The sequence below is a fragment of the Amblyomma mixtum genome, chromosome 7 (genome assembly GCF_055824585.1).
Source record: "Amblyomma mixtum isolate Tamu chromosome 7, ASM5582458v1, whole genome shotgun sequence".
NCBI lineage: Eukaryota > Metazoa > Arthropoda > Arachnida > Ixodida > Ixodidae > Amblyomma > Amblyomma mixtum.
This window is the reverse complement of record NC_143018.1, coordinates 33,536,277-33,555,740: the sequence shown is the minus strand read 5'-3', so window position 1 is coordinate 33,555,740 and position 19,464 is coordinate 33,536,277. Positions and strand designations below refer to the sequence as shown.

General features: G+C 46.1%; 1 protein-coding gene across 1 annotated transcript in view; it reads left to right on the top strand.

The window, feature by feature from the left end:
* The window catches only part of LOC149335609 (sodium- and chloride-dependent glycine transporter 1-like), a 35,762-nt gene extending 16,671 nt beyond the window's left edge, over positions 1 to 19,091 (top strand). The window contains exons 10-15 of the mRNA XM_089553845.1: positions 4,807 to 4,919; positions 5,961 to 6,089; positions 7,323 to 7,422; positions 12,959 to 13,059; positions 17,544 to 17,711; positions 18,723 to 19,091. Coding sequence (XP_089409971.1) covers positions 4,807 to 4,919; positions 5,961 to 6,089; positions 7,323 to 7,422; positions 12,959 to 13,059; positions 17,544 to 17,711; positions 18,723 to 19,055 — 944 coding nt within the window. The 3' untranslated portion in view covers positions 19,056 to 19,091. The remainder of the gene's footprint in view (positions 1 to 4,806; positions 4,920 to 5,960; positions 6,090 to 7,322; positions 7,423 to 12,958; positions 13,060 to 17,543; positions 17,712 to 18,722) is intronic.
* Positions 19,092 to 19,464: the final 373 nt, after the last annotated feature.

The window sequence follows — 19,464 nt, the reverse complement described above, 5'->3', positions numbered from 1 at the left end:
GCGCCCCTGCAGATTCTGGTGTGACATGTGACAACGGTGTAGCATTTGAACAGAGTGATGCAAGCTTTTATCACCGGACAGTAGCTGATGTCGTCGACTCCATGGAAGGGACTCTGTCAACAGTGAGTTCAGGTGATGCAGCAGGCCGAGATGATTCCATTTCTCCTTTCTTGGGATTCAAGTCCGGATTTGACCAGAGCGATGCAACCTTTCATCACCGGACAGTAGCCGGCGTCGTCGTCTCCATGGAAGGAACTCCACCAGCGAGCTCCGGTCACGCAGTAAGCCGAAACGATTCCCTTTCTCCTTGCTTGGGATCGAAGTCCGGAGACAACATCAAGAAAACAAATAACTTGCCTCAAGAATATGACTTAGGAGAGTTTCTAGGCAAAGCTAAACTCACTGGCATACCGGACTTTTTGAAGTTACGTCTTCTTACTAAGCCATGGTCGCCAAATGTCACATATGATTTTAAGAAGGATGTAACACCTGGAAAGAGGCCTTTTCGACATCAGTGGCTGGGAGATTACGCCCCCTGGCTTGCGTACTCAGCGACAGCGAAAGGCGCCTTTTGTCGTTTTTGCGTCATTTTTCCTCCGCGTGTTCACCGGGGTACTCAAGGTAGTTTTATCGTGCGCGCTTTCAGTAGCTACAGAAAAATGCACGAGGCGTGCAGGGATCACGTAAAATCCCAATGGCACCAGGAGGCAATGACGGCCTCACAGAACTTTATGGATGTGATGAAAGGCAAGCAGCTACCCGTTGTACAGCAGCTGAACAGAGCACTGCACGCGCAAGTTGAAAGGAACCGTGAGAAACTATTTCCAATAGTTTCCACCATTGTCTTTTGCGCGACGCATGACTTGCCGATTCGCGGCAAGCAGTCCGATAGTGGAGTCTTCAATGATCTGCTTGACTTTCGTGTAGAAGCTGGAGATACTCTACTTCAGGAGCACTTCGCTTCTTCTGCTGGCAATGCCAAGTACACTTCTGTCCGCGTCCAGAACGAGATCATCACAATCTGTGGCGACATCCTGAGAGAGCAGATAGTTACCGAAACTAACAAAGCGTTTGCTTTTTCCGTTCTTGCTGACGAAACTGCAGATATTTCAGGAAAAGAGCAGATGTCTATAGGCGTTCGCTTTATTGACAAGGCGGAAGTCGAAGTGTGCGTTCGAGAGCAGTTTTTGGGATTTGTAGAGCTGGAGCAATTAAACTCCGCTTGCATCACCGCGGCAATCTTGAAGCTTTTGACGAATGTCGGACTGATTCTTTCGAACCTCGTTGGACAGGGGTACGATGGATGCTCTACAATGGCTGGAAAAGAAGCTGGAGTGAACAAAATTATACAAAAACAGTTCCCGAAGGCACTATTTTTCCACTGTGCAAGTCACAAACTAAATCTCGTCATCAACGATTTGAACGACGTCTCTGAAATTCGAAACACAATTGGGATAATCAAACAAACCATAAACTTCTTCCGCGAGAGCGTGCTCCGGAGAAAATTGGTGCCCAACATTCCGATGCTGTGTGAGACAAGATGGTCTGCAAAGTACAAGTCTATTAGGATCTTCTCTCAGCATTACGTGGCCATAGTCGAAGCACTCGAGCAGCTCGCGTCCACGGAATCATGCTCGAACGCTGCAACTAGACAACGAGCTCACATCCTCTACTGCGCAACAACAAGCTCATCTTTCATCGTCTGCTTGCATATTGTAGCGAAGTACAGCGCTCGGCTCGAACCAGCTACGAACATTCTGCAAGGTGTATCCATGGACTTCCATTCTGTGCATGGCCACATCACTGAGCTACAACGTATTTTTCGCGGCCACCGGACAAACGCTGTAGAGGAGTTCTCTAACATCATGAATGCAGCAAGGGAGGCAGCCAATCACTTAAATGTGGTGATATCTGTACCAAGACAAGTCTCTCGTCAGGCCCACCGAGACAACTACGGGATTCAGTCGCCAGAGGAATACTACCGTGTGGCAATATATGTGCCGTACTTGGACTCCCTCACTGCTTCTTTAGCTCGGCGCTTTTCTGAAAGCAATGAGAGGAGCTTCAAACTTCTCCAGCTGCATCCATCAAAAATGAAGCACTTGAGCCGTGTTGAGTTCGCTGTTCTCGCCGAAGAACTCCAGTGCTTTTACGGCATCGACAACTTCAAGGAAGAGGCCATCTCTTGGTACGAGATGTGGTGCAACAAAACTGTGGACCCATCAGAAATAACTTACTGCGAGCTTCTACATCAGGCCAAGACATTCTTCCCTGGTGTTGCAAAAGCCATTGAGGTGGCTCTGGCTTTGCCAGTTACTACCTGTACGGTCGAACGCTCCTTCAGTACAATGAGGAGAGTGAAAACGTGGCTACGCTCAACGATGACCAACGACAGACTGGACGGCCTTTGTATGATGAGTGTGCACCGAGAGCGTGTAATGAAGCACAGAAATGAATTTATCAGCAGTGTCATCACGCAATTCGCCCAGAAAAATCCGAGGCGTCTACAGTTTCTGTTCAAGGAAGACTGACTGAGTGACTGTCGTTGCGTGTTTGTGAACATATTGTGCTGTGTGCTGGTCATCAATCCGGGTGTGTCGAGAACCCGTATGCAGCAAGACTGAGCACTCTTCTCCACGAAGTGATAGTATCTTTTTGCATTTTTATTAATTTTAATTGTTTCTTCGTTGATAAACTCCAATGTATCTCTCCTAGCCTCGCTTTAATTTGCTGTTTGTAATTTTTCTTTCATGTGTGTATTTTACTTATTTATTTTATTTGTATATAAATAAATAAATTTACTCCGCAAATAGTGCCTTTTTGCTACGAACATACCCCCCCCCCCCCTCCGGCGCCAACAACCAATGGGCCCCCCCCCTGCAAAAAATTCTGCGGACGCCCTTGGCTTTCCGTAGTATCTTTCTGCTGTTGGTATCTACCTTAATCGTAAGAAAATGTGCGCAATTTCATTGAATTCTTTCACACTTAGCCAAACGGCTACGCAACGCTCTCACACGCGGCGAGAGCTCCCGAATAAAATAAACGCGACTTTGGACCTCAGAATTCGTGAAAGCCGGATTAGCTGCTCATATCTATTCAAGCTGTGATAAATTAAGCGAAAGTACGTTTCTATGCGCACCAGGTTGCATAAACCATGACAAAATTTGTTTTCTGTTGGCGTTGCGACTCATTTGAGCTGACAGCGGTGATTTGTTGATAAAGTGGCGAGGCGACAAGAAAGCCCTGTTTGGGGAGGATGCTTTAGGGCCGGCAAAGAGGAATAAGAGTGCATGGGAATTGGAACTGCATGCTAGCCGCGCACCTAATGCTTGATATTGAACGAAAAGTTTTCTTTGTGGCGGAGCACCAAGATGGTAGCGATATAAGCACGACCGCGTTCTAAGCGCTGACAGAATTAAAGTGAATGTCAAGCTAAACGTCATTACAACTAATCAAATTCTCCCTTTGATAACGTAAATACTTCCTGCAACACAGCCACGCTGCGGAAGTATGCTCGACAATGTTTCTTTAGCGCCCGAAGCGCGGCTATGTGCAGGCGCGGCCCCGGAGCTGCCGCAGCCCCGCAGTCCCCAAAGAAACGCCCGCACCACGGCGCTCCAGTCGGCGGAAAATGGCCGCGCCGGGAAGCGGCTCTGGATTCTGGTCTTAGTTGTTAACACTGGCTCACGGTCCTTGGCGCATTGTATTACTCCGCTATAGTAAGTCTGCAGTGAAGCTCCGCCCACATTCTGCCTCCGCGCACAGAATTCCTCCACGACGAAAAAGTAGTCCGCTGGTTTAACGCTTCTTGTTACGTAAACCAGAAGCTTATCACAAGAAAAAGAACTACGAGCTCTAGAATTTTGATACATGAATTATTTGATGTAGTCAAACATCAAACAGCTTATTTCGTTTACAGTTGCGATTGGCCAGCGGAGTAATACAGGACGCCGCGGACCGCGGCCCAGTGTTAGCAACTGCTGTTTTTATGCGAAGCATATTGCTAGAGCTACCACTCACGCCGTCGCCGTGGGACCCCTAGCCGTGAAACCACGTGACACCGTGACGTCACACCACGTGACATCAGATGAGAGAGCCGGCCTCCACCTCGCGCCGTCGCCGTGGGACCCCTAGCCGTCACGCCACGTGACACCGTGACGTCACACCACGTGACATTATGGCGTCATATTGGAGTATATAAGAGGAGGCGGTTGCGCTCCCCCTCAGTAGATACACGATGCCTCCGAAGAAGGATGCAGTCGAGCGGTGGAATCAAAATCACAGCTTTACAGATCACAAGAGTGTATTCATTGATTTGAAAAAAATAAACGATGATGAATGACATTCTGGTGTTGTCGTGGATTAATCTAGCTACAACATAACCAAGGTAAACCAAGCTAAGCCCTAATATGCTTCGCATTCCCAAGGCTTAGCCAAGCTGAGCCTCAGCAATTTTTTTAAGTCGTATCCTACCATAGCCAATCACAACAGTGAACGAAATCAGCTTTTTAATGTTTGACTTTATTAAATGAACCAGTTATCAAAATTCCAGAGCATATAATTTTTTTTCTTGTGTTTGGCTTCTTGTTTCGGTAACAGGAAAAGTTTTTACAACGGACCATTTTTTTTTATCTTGGATGAATTCTGTGCACGGAGGCTGAAAGTGGGCGGAGCTTCACTGCAGACTTAAGTTGTATCCGACTATAGCTCAGTTTCACGCTGTTTATACTCTCCAGATTGGACACATGTGACCGAAATGAATTCACGCATACACGTTTCTTTCCCTTCATCTCTCTCTGTCCACAGCGTTCGGCCTGGCGTTCGTGGTGTACCCTCAGGCGTTGAGCCTGATCGAATTCCCCCGCCTCTGGTCGGTGACGTTCTTCGCCATGCTCTTCCTTCTGGCCATCGACTCCGAGGTAGTGCCCGGACTCCGAAGGAGCCTCGATTCTCAATTTAGCAATGAAGGCAGCACAGCGCTATATCCGCAGTGCACAGAAAAAATAGCGAAACGCTGAGGCAGCGTATGAGTATCGAGCGTTAGCAATTTCGAACGAATATTGCGTCATTAGCCATGTTCGCTGTATCCGGTTCTAATTATTCGTTATATACGAATATCTACTTTTTTATGCCAACGTATACAGCGTAGAAGACAGGAATGTTCTATTTCAATTAATTTGACCGTAACGAACGTTTGAAGTGTAAGAAGTCACAGTTTGGGGAACCAATGGTCGTCGGTGTGAATGCCTATAATGTAGTGCTCGCTTGGATTCGAATAGTAATCTCATGCTTCGTACCACCCTGAATCTTTTGATACCACCCCGAACATTCTATGCAGGTCCACAATCTGTGTACCAATGGTACCACCCACTGGTCCCACTTGAATGACCATGTGCAAGGTTTTGAAGTTATGCAATTTGCGAAATTTCTCGTAGGTTTCGCTGTGTTTCGGAATTCGGTGCGCTGACAAGCACTGCTCGCGCAATTCACATTTCCATAGCTCTCTGCCGAAACTCATCTTCGTTTAGTCAGCTGTTATTGTGTGTATGTGGGAGGTGGTCCAGGGTCGCATTTGAAGATCTGTAGTCAGTTTGCACCAAAAATAGGTTACCGACTTGCTGCCCTATCTAGACTTGATCGATCATTAGATTTCAGCAAGCGATGGATTTAGTTATTGCAAAACCTTAGTTATGCTGAGCACCGAATGCCGTTACAGTACTTAACTTCGCAGATATTGTTTTTTTCTGTTTGTGCAGTAGTTTTACTTGCACTGTAAAAAGTATCTTGTGCGTAAATTTGATCTTTAAAAACGTGTGTTCCATTTTGACTGCTGTCAGAGTGTCACAAGGGATGAAGGATTTTCACACTGCCCGCGATCTGCGCTTTCATTCCGGCCGTGCCCGCTTGTCTTGAGTGATTTAAGAATTGGTTGCTGAAACTTGTCTTTCGTTATCCCTCAGTTCGGCTTCGTCGAGGCTGCGTTGACCCCTTTGAAGGACGAGATACCGGCGTGCCGGGCCCACGAGACGTACCTGGCCACCATATGCTGCATCTGCCTCTTCATCCTGGGTCTGCCCATCGCGTCGCAGGTAAGCGCAACGGAGTGACGACGCCGGAGCTGCTCTGTCGTTCACAAAGCGTGACAACTACCAACCATACACTTGAGGCGCGGACCTTTAAACGCGCTCTAAGGGCGATCTCAGTAAAAGCAGAAAGGTGGGCCTTTCGTAACTGTGTTGACATTTGCATGGCATCATAGACCAAATTAGCTACAACTCCACTACAGTAGGATACAACTTAAAAGAAAACAGCAGTTGCTAACACTGGGCAGCGGTCCGCGGCGTCCTGTATTACTCCGCTGGCCAATAACAACAGTAAACGAAATCAGCTTTTTAATGTTTGACTATATCGAACAATCCATGTTCCAAAATTCTAGAGCTTATAATTTTTTAATTGTGATAAAAAGCTTCGTGTTTAGAGAAAAATAAACGTTTAAGCAGCGGACTACTTTTTCGTCGTGGAGGAATTCTGTGCGCGGAGGCTGAATGTGGGCGGAGCTTCATTGCAGACTTATGTTGCATCCAACTATAGACCAAGGCACCCGAAATGCTGCGCTTATACAAATTCCACAAAGATTTAAAAAAAGTGGTAGGGTTTAACGTCGCTAAACCGAGTAGACGTGCGAAACCAAAGGATGCGAAAGCAAACGGACCTTGACAAGGTCACCTTCAAGGTCACCCTCCCATTGGCTGCAGCTTGTGCAACCACCCGAGTTGTTCCGAGGCTTCACACAAGATTTTTGGTCGGAATCGTGGTAGCTAGTGCTTTCGCAGCACTAAAAAAAAATTTAGTTCCCCTTGCTTTCGATTTATATCGAGAGAAAGCCAAATGTTCAGGACGGGCTTCAGGACGGGCACACAGGCATATGCTTTGTCACAGTGTGTTAGGAAGGTGCTACTCGCCGCATTCGCTTAGTGACAATGCCATTCAGCTGCTGAGCACCTGTACGCGGGATGGAATCCCCGGCTGCGGCGGCCACACCTCGATGGAGGTGAAACGAAAAAAGACGACCTTTTCCTGTGCGATGTGAGTGCACATCAAGAACCTCAGGTGGTCGAACTTAATCCGCAACCCTCGACGACGGAATCTCTCTCATAGACCGTGTGCTGTTCTGGGACATCAAAAACCACACACCACCAATTCAATTCAATTTCATACATTTTGCAATGCATAGGAATGACTGCGATCCTGACTGGCCGGCAGCAACTGCGCATCCTCGATGGCCGAACTTTTAGGCTTACAGTGATTCTGCTTCGTCGCAGGGAGGCTTGTACATCCTGACGCTGATGGACGAGTTCGTCTCCAGCCACCTCATCCCTTGGGTGGGCGTGGGAGAGATGGCTACCCTCGTGTTCGGCTACGGTGAGCGTGTTCATTGAACCGGCAGAGTAGCTGTACGGTGGCCACTGTCCTTGGGAATGTCTTTATTTTTTTTTTGCCCGACTTCAACGCGCACTTTTTTCATGAAAATGTATCCTCAAAATGGCATGGGCGTTACAGTAGAATGCAAAAAATAAATCGCACTAAAAAGAGCCGCAGCCGTCATGACGTGGATGAGACAATGACCTTCAATGCCTCACAAGGTCAAACCGGACTTAACAGCGTGGTGTATAGCCCAAGCAATAGTAGCATGACCATGTGATCAGTGACTATGACCGTTGGGAACCTGACCTTGACATTTGATTTGAGACGGCACCACATCAACAACGACCTTCAATGCCTCACAAGGTCAAACCGAACTTGACTGCATGGTGGTATGGCCCGAGCTATGGTAGTATGACCATGTGTCAAGGTGAGTTAAAAAGAAGGCAGTAGCCGGGACATTTAATTGCATTTAATAGGGCAATCGGCCGCGCAGGACAACAATTCGGAGTTTCGAAGAATTCGGGAACCGTGCAGATCGAGTTCCCGCGGTAAAAAGACGAGCTCAATTGATAAATATGATAAGCATTTTAGCGAAAAAGGCGGATAACACGCTTTTTTTCGCGATTTATTGCCATATCGTTGCACCTGGTGGCCGCCTGTGGAAGCTGCGACTAGACGTCATAACACCCGCGCGCCCACCGTTCCCGCAGAAGCACGATTGCCATCGCTACTCGCGGCTTTTCCATGTTCTTCGTCTGCTCACGGCGTACACAGATATGTCAAAATATTAATCGATGCTGTCTACATACCATAACCGTATGCACGCTTACGTCCGCTAAATTCAGGTACTTTTTCCGGACTTTCCAAAGGTAAAAACTTGCGCAAGCAGTAGAAGAAGAAGGAGACGGTACAACAGGACAGAGCGCAAACTTCCAACTGGTTTATTTAGGAAACTGTACCTACATATATAGACAGGTGAAATCATATCAGAGTGATCAAGCGTAAACACGTGTGCACACAACCAGCGAAGAACCACCACCAAACAGGGCAAAGCTAATAAAATCTCATCATGTTATCACTGAGGCCAAAAGATGCTAGCTGTAAGAAGGCTGAATGAAGTATGCAGGGTAATACCAGCAACGCAGACAGATACACACACATACACATGCACGACTGCGCGCGCGCAAACAACACATGCACATACACACTCACACACACAAATAGACAAGCACACGTAACCTTGTAACAACACATATCTTTGGCAAAGCCAAGTCAGACCTAAAAACAAAGTAAAACAGGCAGTCACAAACTAAAACCGATAAAACAGCCAAAAGACTAAACCTGAGTGAATAAAATCCATTTTCTAGGCAAAAGCCGCGTCACTCATAAAAACCAACAACAAAAAAATCAACAACAAAAACAAGACGTATAGAATTCTAGGCAAAAGCCGCGTCAGTTATAAAAATCAACAACAGACAAGAAGGTATAACAGCAAGTAGCCCAAACAAATCACACATGTCCTAAAAAGGCTAGCTCCTTATCAAGGAGTGTTAAAGAGGTGGAACTAATACATTTTTCACCGTTTTTTGTTATTAAAAAGGCCTCAGTGATCTCTCTCTGCATTTTGGTTTTGCTACGTGCGAGAATAATAGTGCCCTCATACACAGGTTTGCATTTATGGCAGACAATATGGTCATACAGGTTGCCAGTTTTGTAACTTTCCACATTCCTCTTGTGTTCAATGATGCGGTCATTCACGCATCTACCCGTCTGTCCAATATATATGCACCCACAAGTGAGAGGCAGGCTGTACACAACATTGGTGGAACATTCGACGAACCTAGTGCCATGCTTCTTTTCACATCGCTGAGGTTTTTTGGCCAGAACGGTACATACGCTTGACAGCTTAGTAGGCGCGGAAAAAAGTACAGTCACATCATTCCTGTTTCCAATCTTCTTCAGGTTATGGGAAATTTTGTGCAGATAAGGGATGACTTGAATCTGCTGTCTTGGCCGAGGCACTGTCGAGGCTTCCTTACTGTCATTCCTTCGTGCTTTATGTAGTATACCTGCTGTTACACTGTGGATTGCGTTGGCGGGATACCCTGCTTTTTCAAGACGATTGATCTGGATGGTGACGCTGCTTTTCAGGTTGTGTGAACAGCTCCTGGCAAGTGCTGCTTGAAGAAGACCAGCTATTATTCCACGTTTGACGAGCTTCGAGTGGGCGCTTTCATAGGGCAATAAGCTTTTCTTGCTGCGTGGATTGTATTTGTAACAAGGGCCGCATCCGGAATCGTTGAAGGTTATTAGCAAATCAAGGAACTGAATCTCCTGACGATGTGGTAATTCCCAGGTGAACTTGAGGCCTTTTGCTTCGGCGGTGAACAACCCTACAATTCTGGCGACAACGGCATCCATGTCGCAACCAGGAGTCGCTTGAAGTATGATAAGGTAGTCATCCACATACCTCAGGACTTTCAGTACACCCATGCCTGTCAGGAAGTCATACATTCGTCGGTCCACGGCAGACAAGTAGATGTCACAGAGCACCGGTGCCACAGATGAACCTATGCATATCCCTTCTTTTTGGACAAAGAATTTTCCGTTAAAGAATATTGCAGTGGAATTGAGATAAAACTCAAGCAGGGTGATGAAGTTGTCAGTACTTAGCCCTGATGAGCTCTGGAAGTGGATTTCACTAGAGCACTCAATCTTGCAGAAATCTGTTGCTGTGCAGTTGCTGCAGGATCTTTCCCTTGAGAGAGTGAAGAAAGTTGCCGAAAAGTCCAAGAATCACTTCTTAGAAATGTTCTTTTCAGGCAAAACACACAAGCCTGAATGCCCACTGAGGGCCATAGTGTCGGAAAAGGGAACATGGCAAGCCGCAGTAAGCAAGTTCCTGCAGCAGCAGCTTAAGTCCCTGCCACTTAAGGATCCCTTCCTAGTTAAAAGTTCTGCTGACGCAGTCGAAGCTCTTCTAAACCTGGAATCAGCAAAGACAGCCTTTTCCGTAGACGTGGAAGATCTTTATTATTCTGTTCCACAAGGAAGGCTCCTCGAAACCGTCCGGGACAAGATTGAGTGCTCTAGTGAAATCAACTTCCAGAGCTCATCAGGGCTAAGTACTGACAACTTCATCACCCTGCTTGAGTTTTATCTCAATTCCACTGCAATATTCTTTAACGGAAAATTCTTTGTCCAAAAAGAAGGGATATGCATAGGTTCATCTGTGGCACCGGTGCTCTGTGACATCTACTTGTCTGCCGTGGACCGACGAATGTATGACTTCCTGACAGGCATGGGTGTACTGAAAGTCCTGAGGTATGTGGATGACTACCTTATCATACTTCAAGCGACTCCTGGTTGCGACATGGATGCCGTTGTCGCCAGAATTGTAGGGTTGTTCACCGCCGAAGCAAAAGGCCTCAAGTTCACCTGGGAATTACCACATCGTCAGGAGATTCAGTTCCTTGATTTGCTAATAACCTTCAACGATTCCGGATGCGGCCCTTGTTACAAATACAATCCACGCAGCAAGAAAAGCTTATTGCCCTATGAAAGCGCCCACTCGAAGCTCGTCAAACGTGGAATAATAGCTGGTCTTCTTCAAGCAGCACTTGCCAGGAGCTGTTCACACAACCTGAAAAGCAGCGTCACCATCCAGATCAATCGTCTTGAAAAAGCAGGGTATCCCGCCAACGCAATCCACAGTGTAACAGCAGGTATACTACATAAAGCACGAAGGAATGACAGTAAGGAAGCCTCGACAGTGCCTCGGCCAAGACAGCAGATTCAAGTCATCCCTTATCTGCACAAAATTTCCCATAACCTGAAGAAGATTGGAAACAGGAATGATGTGACTGTACTTTTTTCCGCGCCTACTAAGCTGTCAAGCGTATGTACCGTTCTGGCCAAAAAACCTCAGCGATGTGAAAAGAAGCATGGCACTAGGTTCGTCGAATGTTCCACCAATGTTGTGTACAGCCTGCCTCTCACTTGTGGGTGCATATATATTGGACAGACGGGTAGATGCGTGAATGACCGCATCATTGAACACAAGAGGAATGTGGAAAGTTACAAAACTGGCAACCTGTATGACCATATTGTCTGCCATAAATGCAAACCTGTGTATGAGGGCACTATTATTCTCGCACGTAGCAAAACCAAAATGCAGAGAGAGATCACTGAGGCCTTTTTAATAACGAAAAACGGTGAAAAATGTATTAGTTCCACCTCTTTAACACTCCTTGATAAGGAGCTAGCCTTTTTAGGACATGTGTGATTTGTTTGGGCTACTTGCTGTTACATACCTTCTTGTCTGTTGATTTTTATAACTGACGCGGCTTTTGCCTAGAATTCTATACGTCTTGTTTTTGTTGTTGATTTTTTTGTTGTTGGTTTTTATGAGTGACGCGGCTTTTGCCTAGAAAATGGATTTTATTCACTCAGGTTTAGTCTTTTGGCTGTTTTATCGGTTTTAGTTTGTGACTGCCTGTTTTACTTTGTTTTTAGGTCTGACTTGGCTTTGCCAAAGATATGTGTTGTTACAAGGTTACGTGTGCTTGTCTATTTGTGTGTGTGTGTGTGTATGTGCATGTGTTGTTTGCGCGCGCGCAGTCGTGCATGTGTATGTGTGTGTATCTGTCTGCGTTGCTGGTATTACCCTGCATACTTCATTCAGCCTTCTTACAGCTAGCATCTTTTGGCCTCAGTGATAACATGATGAGATTTTATTAGCTTTGCCCTGTTTGGTGGTGGTTCTTCGCTGGTTGTGTGCACACGTGTTTACGCTTGATCACTCTGATATGATTTCACCTGTCTATATATGTAGGTACAGTTTCCTAAATAAACCAGTTGGAAGTTTGCGCTCTGTCCTGTTGTACCGTCTCCTTCTTCTTCTACTGTTTGCGCAAGTTTTTACCTTTGGAAATTATGAACCAACTCGCCCAGAAGAAAGTACTTATTGAACTGATTTTTCCGGACCTTGTGCCATTTCTAGCATTCTCGCTTTTAAAACAGAAGCGCGACGATATTCAGACTAGTGGCGTCATCAGGTGGTTAGAAGGGGAAGCATTGTTGTCAACAAACCGACACCCCTCTTAGCCTAAAGGGGGCAGAATCGCCACTCTAAATAAAAAATAAAGCAAATTTATTACTCGTAAGTTTTCTTATGTGCAACAGGAGATGAAACGAAAGACTGGTGGCCCATTTATGGCCAGTGAACGCGCTGAAGAAGACAGTAACAACGACGCAACCAGTCCGAAGCGACGTTTCATGCATCGAAGGGCGCCGTCATATTTGTCGGCGCGGGAGGGTGCCATGACGTCACGCTTTCCACCTCGCGCCGAGCGGGAGGGTTGGCGCGCGATCATGAAACATCGAAAATAAAACCATCCGCTGAAAAATATGCGCAGAGACGACTAGATTTCGCTGTAATCACATTCCGAGAATATATAATCAGCCTTTTTGTTCAATTTTCAGATTTTGCTTCAGTATCCCTTTAAGTGAATGCATCATGCGGCGCTCGCAGGCATCTCGCGCATGGTCGTGGACATGGAGTTCATGCTGGGTGGACCTCCGGGCACCTTCATGTTCATCACCTGGAAATTCGTGCTTCCGCTGGCAGTGGCGGTGAGTGACACGCCGCTGCGTCACTCGAGCAGCGCTTCCCTCGTTTTTACAACTTAACATATGGGATTTCCGCAGTACCGCAGAATACCGTGGGCTCCATCCTCACGAAATGACGCCATTGCATAATAAGTTTACATTAACACATTGTCATCAGCCATGTTGCGCATAGTTGAGGCCTGTTGTTGGTCACATTAATAGACCATTCAACCATTATTATCAAGTCATGACCAATTTTGCTCTCATGTTACGGTTCAATAAACTCGCGGCTGAGCTCTCGAACCCACTTTCTCCTCATATCCCTGTTACACGTGTTCCAATAGACGGAAGTATCCCCGAACTCCGCCCTACACTCTTAGAAAAAAAGGTAGTGAAAACGTAGTAACGGCTGCTGTTACAACCTTTTTTTAACCGTTACTACGTTGCTACGACCTTGTTACTACCTCGAAAGAAAATTAAGTAGTAACAAGGTAATAACTTCTGCTGTTACTACGTTTTTTGGCAGTTACTACACTTGTACTACCTCATTATAACCCTGGTAGTATCCATTACTACCTTGATCTGGAAATGGATGATCGGAATATGCACATGTACGTATACTAACATTCCCGGTGACATTGCTACTCAATGCCCCATGTTTTTATATAATGAAAAGGGTTTCATAATTGGCAGCAAATGTAACAAAATTGCCAGTGCTGTTTTTTTTGTTTTCAATACAATATACGCACCGCGTATGTGTTCCATTCTTTAGTTTGATTTCTTAATTCCACTTTTTCACCAACCCCAAGCTATTGTGCCTGACTTGTGCTCATTTTTCCTTCTGGTTTACTACAAGATGCACAAAAATGGGCGTTGAGTTTCTGATGTCATGTTCATGCACTCCTTGTGACACATTAGAAAGTCACCACGAAGTCAGGTATTCATGTCTTTCGACAATAAAAACTCAGCAGAGACTCTTTTTCGTTAACACAGAAGATTTCCTTATGTCATTGGCCATCAGCCACTGAAAGGTCCTTCTCAACAACATTGTTGTCCCGTGCGAGAATGTAGATGCTGCTGCTATATTTACACGCAATGAAAAGAACAAGAAACAACTGTGGCTTCACATATCACGGCACATAAGTTGAGAAGTGAACGTCTGGTGGCGTGGCGTAGTGGTTAGCGTGGTAGGATAGAAAGTATATAAACAGGTTAGAAACAACTTGAGGATAGAAAGTCAAACGTCGGCGGTTCGAATCCTCCTGAAAGCAGGCATTTTTTTTTATTTTTCTTTTTGTTTTTTTTTTATTTTGGCTCTTATTTCGCACTATTGCTATCTTATATGCATAAGATTCTAATATCAAAAGTCATTAGATTATTTCTTAAGGTATTTTCTCTCGAGAGGTAGTAAATGTTACTACCTCGCAGTTACTACGTACAGTTACTGAGAGGTAGTAAATGTTACTACCTTGCAGTTACTACGTACAGTTACTACCTAGGTAGTCATATATGTGACAGTCGTTACTACCCCAAAATGTAGTAACCTCAACTACCTTTTTTTTTAGAGTGTAGCACGCCCGCTATAGAAAGGGGAAGCTATGAATTTCAGCGGATCCGTACTGGCAATCTTGTCTGGGCCAGCAGATGTCAACGTGGCTAGTTTCAAACAGTGTTGTAGGCGTTACCGAAAAAAAGTAACTAAATACGTTACTCGTTACACTAAAAAAAAAAGAACGCGTTACCGCCCTACGTTACCTACAAAAAAGGTAACGCGTTACCGTTACCGGTACCGTTACCGAAAAAAAGTACCGCACGTTACTTTGCCGTTACTCCATGGCCATAAATTTTAATCAGTGCGTCCTGGCTGTAAGAATTCAAGATAATTTTATAAAGCTCATATTTCATATAATTCCAACTTCACAAAGAAGACATAACTGAACTCAACAAATTTACAGTAATTCTGGTGTGCTTCTGCTTACGAAATTACGCGGAAATTGTGTAGCAATAAAGAAATGCTTAAATTTCATAGTTCCGAAAAAAAATATATTTGCGCTCATAAACAATTTTTTTTTACTTGAACCTGCATAACTATCGCAAAAATGCGAGTGTTTACGTCAAGGTGTTCAAGGTCATCTTCGCTCGGTGCTGTATCACTGTACTCCTTCGACGGCTTTTTTAGGGCCATCTTGAAGTAAACTGGCGACATTCCTGAGTTTGCTCCGAAGAGGGAACTGCTTTCACAAAGAATGCGAGAGTGTCGCCTGGGAACGAGACCTTTTGGTTGGAAAACAAGCTTACGGAGAAACTGGCTTAGAGATTTCTGCAAATGGTCCATCGGTGGCTTGGCATACGTCCACTCTTTAGAAAGTTGTGTGTTAGTGGTTTGGGGGTGAAGACAAGTGTGACTGCGTGTTCGTGCTTTTTTTTTTTAGTGCGTCGTCAAGGGCAGGTGTTTTTTGGCATGCATGCGAGCCGCAACAAGGGTCGTCGCGAACACCTGTAGATTTTGTTTATTTTCAATACCATTTTCGGCGTTTTTTTTTCACAAAGAGGTGGAGGGAGACAATTGAAATAAAAAGTAACTAGTAACGTGAGCTCACGTTACCGAGAAATGTGAACGCAAGTACGTTACCCGTTACAGTCCCGAAATGGTAACGAGTACGTTACTAAGTTACCGAAAAAAGTAACGCGTTACCGGTAACGACGTTACTTGTAACGCGTTACCGACAATCAAAGCACCGTGCTTGTCTAAGTGCGGGCCATAATTAATTCAGGAATTAAAAGGGAAGGAATCGTGCGTTATCTCATTTCTGTGCGGTACATCGGATGTCTTTTTCTTTTTCTAATAGGCTTTAGAACGCGAGTCTACGAAACGCGCTAAAATGCCAACATCAAAGTGAAGGGACCTTGAGAAAGAAGTCATGCATGTGTAACGAGGTCCTCGGAATCTCATGCATGCATGTATCGGGGTCATTGACCTCTGTAAGTGCTTTAAATGGTTAATTACATGTGCCACTTGGCCCAATGTGCCAATATGCGTTGAAGGCCGATGGTGCAGTCTGTGACGACGGTCAGGAAGCGACGTGCCCTTTCGTGCGTACCACGCGATATTCGTGCGAGCAAGCCAGACGCTGCTAAAAGATGCTGCTAGCCGTGGCAGCTGCCTTCGAAACCTGAAACACCTGGGCTGCAGCTGGCGTGAGAGGAAGGACAGGGAGAGAGAAGGAAAGAGGGGAGCGATAGTAACAAAGGATAAGGGTAGGGCGGCAATATACATCATGTACAAATACAGACTGGCCATCAGGTGGAATGCTGCGACCCGCATGGCTGCAAATTGCCACCTGTCATTGTAGGCGAAAAAAAAATATGCCCAGGCTTAGCTTGGTTAAGCCAAGAATGCGTTACATATTGCGCGGTCTTTTTGCGTGAGGTATTGCTTGGCGGCACTCGATTTTCTCAGCGGCTTTTCCTCCGTGACGTATGGATGGATGGATAGGAGCGCCCCCTTTGAAACGGGGCGGTGGCAACCGCCACCATGCTCAGCAGTTCTTTTTTTCTTTTCTTTTTTATTATTTTTTAAAGTGGTTTGGTGACGTCACCAAACCACGTGACATCACGCCACGTGGTTTGGTGGCTGCCCGGCCGCGCCCAAGGGCTGAATTGAGTGATTCCAATATGCTACGCAAAAATTCTTGCCATCCTCTCGGGTGTGTATAGTGCAGCTGTGTTATGCACTCGGCTTCTCATAATAGCGGCCAAACTCACCGTCCACGAAGGTCAAGAGGGTCATGAACTCGTGGCTATTCGAAACGTTCTGGATATTTTCTCCTATCGGATCAATTTAGTAATATTCTAAATTGATCAACACCACAAAATAAATAAATAAATTAAAAATCCCCTGTGCCCCTTGGTTTCTGTGGCTGTTGGCTTCTTTCACTCTTACAATAGACAGTGTGCAGGGTGCGAATTGAAGCGCCGTCACAAAGGTCAATTCAGATACTCTATGGACAATCATAGCTAGTGCATCGTCAGTCAGTCCCATCGTCACAAAAAAAAAAAATGACAGAAAATCAATGCGAGTGATGCGGCAGAGTATACGTTAGCATGTGGCACATCATGTACATGTGCTCTCTACGCGCCTTGCATCCTTTCTCCCCTCCACTTACCGCGCCCTTTCGCACTGCCTACTATCGTAATCGTCTGTCATTATTTTTGCCCCCTTTGCTGGGCAATGCAAGGTATTATAACTAAGTAAATAAATAAATAAATAAATCGGCATCTGATATTTTTCGGTGCTGCAGCGAAGTAACAATCGGGCGATAAATTAGGGAGTGCAACTTGTTAGATTGAGAGATAGATGGCCCCGTAAGACGCGAGCGTGAGGTGCCTATCGCTGTTTCTTCTCCCAATTTTCAAACGGGGGGAGGGGGGGGGGGGGCTTATCATTCCAATGTGAAATCTCTTGGGCGGTGGCAGCACTATAGTCATCCCGCCCATTCTCCTCGCAGGTGCTCGCCGTGACGTCGATGACGAACTTCGAGTGGTTGACGCTGAAACGGCACGGCGTGCTCTACGAGTTCCCGCGGTGGGCTCAGTACATGGGCATCATCGTGGCCGGCGTCGGACTGGCCATCATCCCCGCGGTTGCCCTCAAGGAGCTGTGGGCTGCGAAATGGGTGAGGAGGGGTTGCTATGTCCTCCAGTCAAGAGCGTAGCAGTGGGTGCTTTGTATGTGTGTGCGCGATCCTCTTTTCGTCACAAAGCACAGAGATCATTGCACATGAAAGGCGACCGGCAGTTAGAGCGGTATTAAAGCGTTATATTAAAGACCTGCTAACCCTACAGAGGTCCGTATGCTCCTCGGGAGTCGACTGAAGATTCCACGAATTAGTAGGCTTCGATGAAGAGCATATGGACCCTTCTATGTTTGCAGCTAATGCTGAGTGCAACTTGGGAACTGTGCGTTTGGCCAACGGCGAGGAGAGAAGATCTGTTCTTCAAAGCAGAGATGTGTGTGCAATATGAGCACACTCCTCGCATTTTGATCCTCTCTGACTCGACGCCAATTTAACTCGGTTGTACGCCATGAACCTCGTGATAGAGTAATGGAGCTTCCCCAATGAATGGATAAGCGGTCCGGCGACTGTGTGTGTACATATGAGAAATACTGCATGGTATGATCGAAATGTAACTAATACTACCGTGGGACTAAGAAAAACAATCGGGGAAAAAGGTGTCCCTGTGCTTAATACAATATGAAGTAGAAAAATAACAAATAATAAAAGAATTTTGTATAGCAGAAAATAAGCAAATACAAGCGCAAAATTATTTGTGCCTGTGCCGTTAGAGCCGAAGCCATTGGAACGCCTGTTAAGGAGAGTTATTGTATTACGAAGGTAAGTAATTTTTTTTTCTTGAGATGGCTTAGTTGATGAAAATCACGCGATATAATAAGCTTCATGAGGAGGTGGGACTTTGGTATTTTCGTTCCTGGTGGGCAGATGAAGAATTTCAAAAAGATGGAGGGAAAATGACAGTTGAGAATCTCAGGTGTTGCCTCCGTCTCTTGAGGCATTGGGGACATATGACTGGAGGCTAATCCTATAATGATCCTGCGAGATTGATTTCATTGCTCTGCGTATCGCTACATTCCTAGTTATGGTTGCTGACGCGGCGTTCTGTCGCAGGACTTTTGGAAGGCGATCAGTCCCCGCGAAGACTGGGGCCCCAAGGGCTACGAAGACCGAAGACGCTACCGGCTCTTCATGGTTGAGAAGGGCTACATGAAGGCCGAGGACGCCGAGAGGCTGAACGAGAGCGAGAGGCCCCAGCGCGAGCTCGAGCTCAAGCTCAAGGCCATCGAGGACGCCAAGGAGGGAGCGGCGAACAAGGGGGATAAGCCGGAGCAAGAGGCGGCTGCCGGCGAGGGCAAGCAGGAGCCGAAAGCGGAGCCCAAGGATGAGCCCAAGGCCGAGCCACCGAAGCCTGAGGCACCAAAGCCCGAGCCCCAAAAAGGCTGAGATTTGCACGTCGATGTGAAAAGGCTGGTTGCTTGCAAACTGCCTGAGTGTCGGGGAATAAAGCGGCACGAGTCGTAGAGCCGTTTTGTTTCACCAGGGTACCGAATCGTGTGCGGGGCCTACAGTATCTTGGCGGGTCCCATGCAGCTTCTTTTGTAGATTTATATTTGCAATGCTTGTAAACTTCTCGTGTCTGGCGTATCATTGAGAGCATGGTAGGCTGTCCACGCTTGTGTAAAATAAAAGAAAGAGGAGTACTATAGTCGGATACAACTTAAGTCTGCAGTGAAGCTCCGCCCACTTTCAGCCTCCGCGCACAGAATTCCTCCACGACAAAAAAGTAGTCCGCTACTTAAACGTTTCTTGTTACCTAAACCGGAAGCTTATCACAAGAAAAAAAATATGAGCT